The 11,959-nt window shown below is 37.2% G+C and overlaps 1 protein-coding gene across 3 annotated transcripts in view; it reads left to right on the forward strand.

The window, feature by feature from the left end:
- LOC109041801 (trinucleotide repeat containing adaptor protein gawky) overlaps positions 1-11,959 on the forward strand; it is a 54,040-nt gene that overhangs the window by 16,822 nt on the left and 25,259 nt on the right. For 2 of the 3 annotated variants that reach the window (XM_019058223.2, XM_072296079.1), the window contains exons 12-15: positions 79-358; positions 1,008-1,205; positions 7,108-7,206; positions 11,123-11,227. In XM_019058223.2, the coding sequence (XP_018913768.1) occupies positions 79-358; positions 1,008-1,205; positions 7,108-7,206; positions 11,123-11,227 (682 nt within the window). The remainder of the gene's footprint in view (positions 1-78; positions 359-1,007; positions 1,206-7,107; positions 7,207-11,122; positions 11,228-11,959) is intronic. The other variant, XM_072296080.1, reaches the window with a different exon arrangement.

Here is an 11,959-nt window from a genome sequence, read left to right on the forward strand (position 1 = left end):
ACCAACTTCTAACTTTTTTTCTCTCTTTTATAACGAATTTGATTTAAAGTTTAAATCACGTCACATCTTGTCTTGCAGAAACGGAGGATGGGGCGATGGATCTGCTAACCCTGGAAGTGGCCCAGACTCAAGCGTGCCTTGGGGTGATGACAAAATTGCGGGTAACTGGAACGAGCCACCGATACCATCTGGTTGGGCTGGTACGGCTCCGCCGAAGAATGCACCCGGACCGTGGATTGATGGTGATGTTGACCCATCAAATTGGGGCCATCCTCCCAAGCAGGGTCCAAAGCCGTTGACTAAAGATATCATTTGGTCTAGCAAGCAGTTCAGAATTCTTGCTGATATGGGTTTCAAGGTAAGACTGGTAGATCACTCATCTTGCCTCCTGTTTTAACATGTTTTGTTGATTGAGGGCATGCCAACAGTGTAACCACAGTAATAATGCGCCTCTCGGTTTGCGGCATGGCAAACTTTCTGCATATCTTCTTGGCACTCAGCTACTGAATCTTGCAAAGCTCTCTCCAGATTTGATGTAAACTCTTCCCTTTGAATTTTGAGCCAATATAAATTTTTACTGGTATTTGGTACTGATCTATGTTTAGTTTTGTATTTCTTATTTTCTGAAGATAAAGGTCAAAGAAAACCAGCAGAAGTCAAGGAGACAAGAACGTCAAGGTTTAGCAGAAACCTAGAAAATCAAGGGAAAGGGAAAGAGAATTTAAATGGGCACCCTGATATTAGTTTTATTTTTTATTTCAGTCTTGTCTACCGCCTCTAGAAAAAAGGAGGCACAGTGGTGGCTTGACGGGCAGGACCATTTTTTTTTTTTCTTCAAAATTCAGGCCCTGGAGTTGGGTTAAAGCTCGCAACCTGTGGACTAGGCTTTCTCAGTGGAATAGTTCATTACGTTGAGGAGACAAATCATATCACTATAAGAATTAAAACAGCATGCTAAATTATATGAGAACAGTGCTTATTGGTAAAATCTCATTCTTAATTCACAGAAAGATGATATTGAAAACGCATTGCGTGTCAGCAACATGGTTCTGGAAGATGCTCTAGAAATGCTGAACCCAGCGCGAAATGTGGGAGGTGCTAATGCTCCTGATCTCTGGCGTCCCGACGCTGCCGCTCCATTTGACCCAACGCAATTCCCTCCCTCTCAGCCTCGCTTTCCGCAGCAGATGCCTTTCGCTCCTCCGGTAAGTCCATTTATCTCTCATGTCTTGTCAGTTATCAATCTATGTTTTCCCCCAGGTACTAGACCAGTAGAAGGCAGTCAGCTGTGTTTTGGTTTTAGTTTAGATATGTGTTGTTAGTTGTTGTGAGATGTTGAACTTTGTCCTGCCAGTACCAGCAAGTTGAGATAGAGTTCCCTTTGGTGGAATTGACCTACCTTAAGGCCGAAAATGGTATCTCTTTTCTGATTTCTGGTATGTAGAAATGATACTTCAAGAATTGTCTAATGTGTGAACTAAGAATGTTCTGCAAAATTTCCAACAATTAAGCTGCCCTTTTTTGCCTCTTTGCTATTTACTTCCCTCAAGATAGTCATAATATAACAATACTTTTCAGCACTAACTTGCTTAGTGTGTGTATTTGAAACCGAGTAGCAGTTACATTTGAAGCCTTTTTACGGTCTCTATCTCTGCTCCGCGGTGAATTATTGCCCTGAGATTTTAATCTTGGAATGAAACCGATTTCTTGCTGTTAGATGAAGCATTTCAGTTTTGCACTTTAAAAGATAGTATTTTGCGCAAATTGTCCGAGTAGTTGCCTCTCCATCAAACTCTGTGTGCTCATGAGCGCAAGATGAAGAATTCTAAATGGCTAATTTTTGAGTTGCCTAGCAGAGTTGAAACTAATTCAAGTCTGACTTTAAGTCCTCATGTTTTTTTTTTTTTTTTTTTTTTTTTTTTTTTTTTTATTGTAGTATCCTTTAAAAGTTTGTGAGCTAACATTGTCTTATCAGTCAGATTTTGAGAGCCTCCCTAATTTCAAGCCTATAAAGTAAGATCTGAAATATTTAAATTATCACAGAATTGCTAGCAAGTTAAGTTCATTTGTTATTCAGTAATGAAATTCAAATTTCAAGTTTTCGAACACCAAAGACTGAGACTGAAAATCGGTCCAAGGAAGCATAAGCCACTGCACTCAAACTTTGAACTGGCCTGCCGAAGCAGGTCAGCTAGCTCTTGCTGTAATAGAAAGAATTCCCGAGAATCATAATTCAACCTACGAAGGAGGAGTGTCAATGCTCTTCGTTAGATCAGGTGTATTAAGTGACTAAATGGTTGTCCATAATCTAGAGTACGAAATCATAGGGTTGTTCTCTAATTGTATCGTTTTCATAGCCCTTTTCCCTGTTTTTCATGCCATTTTTCACGTTGGATCCCTAAAAAGGATAGGCTTCAAGTTCTCTGTAGGGAGCAAAAAGAGGATTTTTTTCATAAGAAAATTTTGTCGCCCTCGATAACCGAAATTCCTATTTATGCTGATTGCTCTTAGTTGCAAATAAAAAGAAGTACTAATCGAGATCAGCACCATATAGTTCTGCCCTTACCTTGTCAGGATATTCGGGAGAATCATATTTAGTTTTACTCAATTGTGGTGAACTATCTAACGGGTGTCCGATTCATGGAGGGAACATCAGAAAGCCTTGTCAACTTGATCATGAAAGTTTGTACTTTTTACTCTACGCTTTTGTCACTTGAGAACTATAAAAAACTTATTTTAGGCACCAACAGGATATGTACTAGAAGTGAAGATCCCTCATGAACCTCCAACCTCTGCATAATATTTTTTTCCAAGTAGGATTCTTTAAACTCAATCCCCCTCCCCTCCCTTTTAGTTCATCTTATCTTTTTTTTCTTTTCCTGGTGAAAAATTTTATTTAGGAAGAGAGGCAGAGATATTAGACATACAACATCTCTTTCATTTTATTTTATTTATTTTTTTCTCTCTTTGTTTCTTTGTTTGGAGGCAAAATAGCATCTTTGTTGCCCTCAAGAAGGACGTCACAATCTAGGGAAGCTTTTCACATTTTTTTTTTTTTTTTTGCTGAAGTAGCACAGCTTATCTTTCTCCTCGTCATTCATGTTTGGGGGCCATTTAAGTGTATTAGTGATCGGGAGGTGGGCTGTAAATCGGAATAAGTGCTTAGGTTTCCTACTTCTCATCTTATATCCTCTTTACTCTCTTCACTGATCAACTAATTTAAATTTTGAGTTAATATCTCATTTGTGTGGTGTGATTTTTTCTTTTTCTATCATTTTTTCTCGCTATTCTCACTCAAGTCATAGCAGAAACGTCTTGTTGTGATACAAAGATTCAGTCTTTACCGTTTTCTTTAACACCCTCTTCTTCCTCTTCACCACTCCCCCACTTAGTTATCTCACTTATTATTTCCAATTCTTCATTTTATACAGAATTCTTTGCCTTCGTTTTAATTGCCTCCTCCTCAAGTTAGAATTTTCAAGTAACCCTGGTAGGGTCACCAAGAACCTTACAAATTGGGAATTTTAGGATCTTTGAATTGCCAAAATGCGCATTGCTGTAATTTCTGTATTCAAAAGACAGTCCTGTGTTGCAGTTGTTCAATTAAAAACTCGTTTTTTAGAAATCTTTTCTTTCCTGCTTTCCAAGACAGGTGAAAAAAGTGAAAGTAGGTACTGGAGTTGTTGTTTTTTTATTTGTACCCTATTGTGGAACCAGAGTGTCACATCTTAATTGTATTATGCTTTTGCTGCAGTACTGTTTGAAATGGGATGCTCAAAACTGCGCAAAGCTCTTTCACAGGCTGTAAGGGGTGTGAACATCAGATCCTTCCAATGCTCTCATCTTAATTTTTCATTCATTTCCTTGTAGGCAAGCTCCCTTTTCTGCTCTGTTGGAAGTTTTTAATAGACCAATGCTACAAATTATTTTGTTTTGAATCAAAGTAACAGTGAATCTCTGTGATGAAGGAATTCATAATTTTTTTTGTCCAACTCCTCTTCCTCTTTCTCCCCTCTTCCCCTCTTTATCCCTCTCTCCTTTTGGTTTTGTTTTCATGTTGTTTTTATTTATCCTTTATAGTTTAATGTGTGAAAGGTTTTCTCTTGGTTTATGTTCTGTGTTCTTGAATTTTTGTCTCGTTTATCTCTCCTCCTTCCCTCCCAGCTGTATTGCTGTATCCAAATTCTCATTTCTTTCTACTATACCTGGCTCACTGAATGAGTATTCTCCCTTCCAGTAAGATCTTTTAAACCGTTCTATTTCTATTAGAAATTCAGTTCATTTGAAGCAGCTGAAGCCCTGATAGCATTACATCTTTTTTAACTGATGAAGGGATTGTTTTCCTTTCATTTTGACAACATTGAGGAAATACTTGGGATAAGATGCAGTAATTTTTTGTAACTCTCAGTGTTATTTCCGATTTTTTTTTTTTTTTTTTTTTTTTTTTTTTATGGAGATTCACTTCTGGAAAAGATTATATTACCATTTCTTCATCTCTATTCCTAATCGTTTCATAATCGATCGGAGAGATCCTCAAAAATTCTTTGAAGTTGAGAATTATCCTACCGAAGGCGGCGCCGCCTCCCCCCCTTCCCCAAATCGGCCTCCCTGTAAAGTTAATTTCTGTTTTTGCCCCCCCCCCCCTTTCCCCTTTAAAAAATATCTTGTGTTGGTTGTTCCTGAATCTAGAAGCTGTAGAGCGCCACAAAAATTATGTCTGCAAACATTATTAGGCATTAGGTTCAGTACGTCGTATTTTCAAGCGCCAAAGCCTGATTTCCTAGGCGCAGCGCTATCAGCGCTTTGCACCCAGTGAAGGTGAAACACTGAGTTGAATTCCAAAAATCCAAATGGAACTCCAAAGGAAAAAAAAAAGTAATTTGCAAAATTGAGAAGATCTCACAAACTTTAGAATAAGAAGACTTGAGCCATCTCTTTCTATTCATTCATTTTATCACATACTTAGATCATAAGCATTTATGCCAACAGAATCTACCTGCATGAGGAAATCAAAGAAAGATCGTATATATTTCCTTGTATTTTAATTTTAATACAGTTTACAGAGGAGATTGGTCGTATCTTATCAGGTTTTGAGTCAGGGGGGATGGTTTGAGCCGCCAGTGCTCAAGAGCTACTACCAGGTGATTTCTCCTGATAACTGATGTGCATAATACCTGAAGGTGTAACAAGCATTTAATATTGCCTTAATTGAAGGAGGAGCAATATGTTTTGATCTGCAATTTAATTTTTACTCAGTGCCATCTTTACGTAACACATTTGTCATTCTGGCACTATTTTCAAAGCAACATTTACCTGAGGTGAATTTATGCCGCAGAATTTCCCTAAATTAAAAGTTGAGAGGAGCAATGAAAAGTTATTCTCCTTGATTCAAATACATCCAAATAGGATATAACCATGATTTAGAAACAGTGAAGCTCTTGTTACACGCATGAATTTTTGGTTTATAGTCCGCGCCACAAAAAGTGGCGGGTGAGGGGCGGAGCCAGTCAGCCGGTCCAGTCTTTCGTTGAAGGGTTGAAGCGCAGGTATTGGCCCGTAGTTGAGACGGGGTAACGACTGGGCCAATACCTTCGCTTCAGCCCTTCAACGATAAACTGGACCGGCCGACTGGTTCTGCCCCTCACCTGCCACTTTTCGTGGTGAAAACTGTAAGTACTTTTTCATCTGTAAAATTTTGCAAGGAACGATGGTGTCACTGGTTTCCTCCAAAACCAACTCATAAGATCTCAAAGTTGAGGCCGTTTACCTCATGGTAAGAGTTCATCTCTAACCCCATTAAAACTCTCCGTGCAAAGATGGGCAGCAAAAACTATAGCTGAGTTGCTCATTTTTTATGGGGCCTCCAAGGTTGCAGCCACATCAACCCTGCTAATGCATTTGCTCCCCATTTGTGCATGGAGAGGTTAAGCAGATCTACAGTAGACTTACACTGTAGCATAAGCTATCCCCATCGTAACAGTCCTGACTTTCAGATTTTTTTTGAGCTCAAGAATTTATTTCGGAGAAAACTAGTTACACCATCGTGTTTCCTATGAAATTGTACTGAATGTAAAGTACTTGTGCAAGGCCTCCATAACACACTCGCCAGGGATCCATTGAATCAGAATTGGGAAAGCAATTCACTTCAAGTAGATTGAAAGCTACATTGACTTGATGAAGGACTGGATCTTCCAGTATATATTTGCCTCATTAGAACATCTGATTTCTTTTGATTACCTCTGAGTTTTACCGAAATTTATGTCCATTTTTTTCCTCTAATTTTTTTTAAGTAATATCCGAAGACATTTCCTTCCTCTTTCAAGTAGTCATTGCTGTTTCAAAATTTCATCCTTAAGTGAGAGATACTTTAGAAAGAAAATTTGGAGCAATTTCAGTGTCAGTAAAACCAATGAGTTCATTAATTTTAGCAAAGAAGGATGGTAACAAAGTAAAGTTATCTTGCCTGATATATTCAATTTATATTGATTATTCACCACCTGTAGCAAGATAGAGAAGATTGAGGGAGGATCCCAGATTTAAACCTCTATTGTCCTTTCAATTTAGTTTTGCGGGTGGAGGAAAGGATGGCAGCAAGCTTCTACCAAGTTTCTACCACTGTGCAATTAGTAAATCTTAAAGGCGGGAGAAAAGAAAACAGTAATTCTCAATGTCGCAGAAACTTATTATGAAAGAGAGGAAGACTCATGTTGGCCTTTGTAAGCGTATCACAAAAGAAAGGCGTCAATATCTTAGGGCCATGGTGTCATTCTCGATTCCTTTCTGGCTTACGTTTGGAGACACCAAATAATGCACTCTGCATGCCTTAATTTTCACTCAACAAATTGTGAAAGAATTGAAGGACAGAAACTTCAACTCATTCCTTTTTCAGAGAACTTAGTATGCTCTCCTTAGTTTTGAATAATGAATGGCCAAAGCCATCCTTATTCTCTCTCCAACTAGACTGGCACACGGGATAAGCTCTGAACGGCAATTTAAGATATTTCAGCTGTTTTGATAACATTCAACTGGAAGGTACACTATTTTAATTAGGACAGAAGTAAATGACCTAAAAGTGATAAAACTAAGAATTTGTTTTATCCGGTACAGACTGGTGTCGCTCCGTCGGTTCCCCCACCTCCCCATCAGAAGTTGCTCTCTCAGCCACCGCCATCCACAGCCGGTCAGCAACCACCACATTTCAATCAAGTGCGTTGTGCTCCAGTAATATTTATTTCTCACTCTTTCTCTCTGAATCTCATATTGTAAATATTTCCTCCATTAACATGTCCGTTTGCTCTCTTGATTCTCCTCGCATCGTGACTTGCTTCCTTTTTATTATTATTATTATATTATTATTATTAATTTATTTATCATTCATCACTTAAACCCTTATTTTTCACTTTATAATCATCCATTCTTATTGCATTCGTAACTCTTTTGGGTTCAGTCTCTCTTCCTCTCTCCAACCATGTATTTAATTTTTTTTTTTATCATTATTTTTTCAACAATTCTATTTAGTTCATTTCAGTATTTTTTATCAAAGATGAGCTGCTCACCAATAGAATTGCGTAAATTACTACTAAAATATTTGGACTAGATCCATGTTTATTCGACAGTTGGTCCATCTGATGTTGTAATTTATCACACTTTCCTCCAAGGAATGGAGTTGGGAGCTCATTTGTGTATTCTCACTTCAATTGTAATTCACCTGAAGTTAATTTGTGGCATTTCACAATCTTATCAAGACGATTGGTCCCAAGTTAAGGTCTCTTTGAGACCTCAAGTTTTTCTTCCATACTATCTTGAAATTTGAATCATATCGTTTTCTAGAAAATCAAAGAATGGTTACCTTGTAGCTGTCAGTGCAGTATTGTGCATGAGATAGTCACATTCCAAGTATTTGCATGAGCTTTAACAAAAGCACAAAAGGATTATGTATCGTCCATGAACTGTATGTGCTATCTCTGTTAACTTGCATCTTCCGAAAAAGCCTCCTTCAAATGTTCTATTGCAAGTTGTTCTATTAATCATTCTTTGTGCTTTGATTTGCGCACAGAGGCTGTTTGTAGCATAAATTAATTCAAGGGGCTCATAAATTTTGCCGACTTAAGTAATTTTTTTTTTTTTCCCCCCGGAGGAAAGAGTTTGATCTTCATCAGAAAACTTTTGCCAATGTGCAACATATTCTTTACTAAGGTGTATACTGTAAGGACATCATGATGATTTACAAAAAAAATTAAGGCGCAATGCTCATTGTTCATCAAATGCCTTCAACTCTCTCTAACAGCTTTATTCTGCATGTGGAAAAAAATTACCAACCTGTATTAAATCCTGTGCATTGCTAAGCTCAACATTAAATGCCCTAGAATATGAGGGTCAATAGGGCAGTGGTAAGGAATTTTTGCAGGGTTATATGAAATTTTTCTGAAGTAAAATTTTGTGATTGATCCAGCAGGTTTATTAAAAATTTCAAAGAACCATATCCAAGGAGAGCAAAAAGCCCATCAAAATCTGATCCGTCCAAAGCAGACAGTCGAGTTGACGTATCAAGGGGATAAGCTAAGTTGAGCCAATCAGCATATGCCGTTTCCCCTTCCTTGCTACGTCTTGCAAGTCTGCCAATTTTATCGTTTAAAATGGGCCCCTTTTTGTGAATTTTCATAACAGGGTTTCTTTACCCAGGGTTAAAGAAAATTTTAAAAAATTCCTAGAAACTTGGTTAACGCTTCACTTTCAGAAATGAATTACAAATAAAATGGATGCCACTGATCTACCGAAAGGGTTTAACCAAGAGCAGTTCCTAACATTCTAAATTTTGGTTGTATGATCATTAAAAGATATTTCTATCTTTATTTTTACTTCAGACTTACACAAAGCAGGCACTGTCATAGGTCAGTTTCGTTCCGTTGGTTAGTTCTTTGCTAAAAAAAATGGTGAAATAAAGAGGAAGTTAGGCGTGAAATGCACTTAAGCTTATCCTGGTAAAATCCATCTAACCAAAAATAGTCTTCATTAACATGATAAGGTGTATCAAACACTTAATCACATTATATCTCCTAATACATATGCCAACCAAACTGCAGTATAGGATGCTTCAATTATTAAAAAACTTTCATGGCACAACATCCAAACGAAGTTATTGGGTTTGGTCTGACTCAACTTTATTGACTTGCTGTTATTTGTGTCGTAGTCAATCTGCACTGTTTTGTGAGATAAGTTCCTCGTTGTCAATATAATTTGTAATGATAATCATTAGTCCCTAAGATATTACTATCATACTTATTTTAGTCTTAGCTAACCTTTTATTGGCATTGACATTTATCGCACCAACACCTCCATTTTTCAACACACACACACACACGCTCTCCAAAGGTGATTTTTTACACTCGAAGAAGTAGGTTTTATAAGTACTAAATGATTCCTAAATTACTTTAGTGATAGGTCAAAATTTGTTGAGCCTTGTACGTAAAACTCCACTTCTTGCGTTAGCAAGTAAGTTTCAACCGTTGCTTAAGAATTGATTATTAAGTCAAATTTTAAAAGTGGTTCCGAGCTCAAATATTGTCGGCTTCCTTGTGTGATTTGTGGATGCATAGGCTTCTTGATTGGTTGATTCCATTGGTTAACTGAAGGTCATGGTCACGTTTACACAATCTTTAGGCTATTGCAGCCATGAAAAGGACTGAAATTCAACTGCTATTTTTCTCGGGGAAGTGTGCATGGAGGTCATTTTACAATTATTTTGTGGCCCCATCTGTCCCTCAACTCTTCATTATTCTCAATAATACCAGTTTTATCTAAGATCAATTTCACTGAAGTGCAACTTTGTTAGGGAAAAGAAATTGTCTTATTCTTGATTGCATTTTATTTTCTCACTCTGAGGCCATTTTTTTAGGCTTTTTTTCTCGTTTGCATAATCAGATTGAACCCCAATCTCTCTCTCAAGTAAACTCTAAAATATTTGTTCCCATGTCAGACTCATGCTTGCAGTTGACAAATTTCTTCTCTCAGTGTTGCCAGTAGTAGGTGTCTTAAGTCACCAAATTTCTTTTTTTTTTTTTTTTTTTTTTTTTGTACAGAACTGTTGTATGCATAAGTTTGCTAGCTTCTATCTAACATTCAAGCTGTGTATCAGATATCTCCTTCCTACTTAATCTGATTTCACAGAATTATGAACTTATTTTAGAAACACACCATCTTATATCTAAACTTCAGCCATCAAACAAATCTCCAGTCACTTAAGTGCAGCTTTTCCTCCATTTATCAAAGAATAGCGCACTTTTGACCCCTCGGTAGATGCATCCGGCAACACTGATCATTTTTTCCGACTTTTCTCTTCACACACTCTGCAATGAATTTCACCTGTCTTGTAGATATTACCATTTTGCATGTCATTCCTGGAAAATATGCTGCCCTGGCTCTATCTAAACAAATTTAATTGGCTTCAAGGGTAGGGAAACTATCTCTGTATAGAAGTTAGGAATATTTGATGGTATTTCTTCTAGTTAACCTTTTTATGTTAACAGAACAAACAATCCATAGATTATGACTGCAGTCTTTTAGAGAGACGAACATGTTTGTCATTTCCTGGGACTGGTTACTAGAGAGTCTTTTTAAATTCAAAGGAACCTTGATATATTTTACAAATATTAAGCCCCTTTTCCTCAGTTTCAATCCAAGTCCATAAATGTCGCATTCCTTCATAGCTTTTTCTCTACCCCTTCCACATGAATGAGCATTTGTAGTATTTGTCAGATGACAATCAAGTAAGCTGGCTCACCTCAGCTCAATACTATTGAATTACTCTAGTAAACTATGTAATTATAAAATTAATAATACCCTTAATTTCACGAACTTCTCATATTTTATCCTCCTCATCCCCTCGCAAAAGTTTCAAGCAATGAAGAAGTTCCTTCTATGAAAGACCACTCAACTCAGTATTTTTAAATGAACCAATATGATACTCTCTTAGCAATGAAATTAAATACCTTAAAAATATTTGGGCTTGAAATTGATGTTGAAAGGCAAGGTAACAGTCACTGAATTCACTCCAAGAAATTCATGGCGTTTTTTTTTTCTGCCAGCTTTAAAGTCTCATGGAACTTTCCGTTTTCTGTTTTAGTCTTCAAGAGGAGGGAACTCGAGCTATCAACCGACTCCTCAGCAGCTTCGTGTTTTGGTTCAGCAAATCACAATGGCAGTTCAAGCTGGGTATCTTAATCAGCAGGTATGCCATTTTTCTCTCCTTTATTGAACTGTAGTTCACTCAGCAAAGATGTGGATCTTTTCATCAATATTTTTTCACCCTAAATTTGGGCAAAATCCTAAGGAAATTGTCCAGGAAGTTTTTTTTTTTTTTTCCTTTCTTTCTCCAGCTCAAATAATGGATTATTTCTGATATCACAGCTAATTAAAAGAGTTTCAGAATAATGATGAACAGCCTTCTTTTTATTGATTCTTAAAAGTAAGGTTGATAACAAGATGTGGACTGTCCTTTTAACCCATTTGTGTGTTTCGATTAATTTCCCTGCTGCATCCACACAACAGAACAAACACTACAATGAACAGATACAATGATAACTAGACAGGTTTTCAATGAACTACTTTATTGCACAGATCTAATAAATTAACCAGGGTTTATTTAGGTTGGCAACAGAACACTGGCCACACATGGTGTTAATATGCCACTTATTAGTACTTGAGGTGCTGTATGCAGGGAACTCGTAACAAAATAGGACCAAAATAATCACAAAGCAACTTGTGGGATGGCAAGTAATATGCCAAGTTAGATGTGTCCCAGGCACGCGCTGTTGAGTATACTCGTCAAATCATGTGAATGTCAAAACACGCTGTCTTTCCAAGGTCTAATGAAGAGGTAATGATAATCTATTCATGTCCTGATTATCAGACTCAGTTTAAATTGAATTCTTGGTCAAAAACAATGGGACGACGAAAACCA

The sequence above is a fragment of the Bemisia tabaci genome, chromosome 2 (assembly GCF_918797505.1).
Source record: "Bemisia tabaci chromosome 2, PGI_BMITA_v3".
NCBI classification, from domain to species: domain Eukaryota; kingdom Metazoa; phylum Arthropoda; class Insecta; order Hemiptera; family Aleyrodidae; genus Bemisia; species Bemisia tabaci.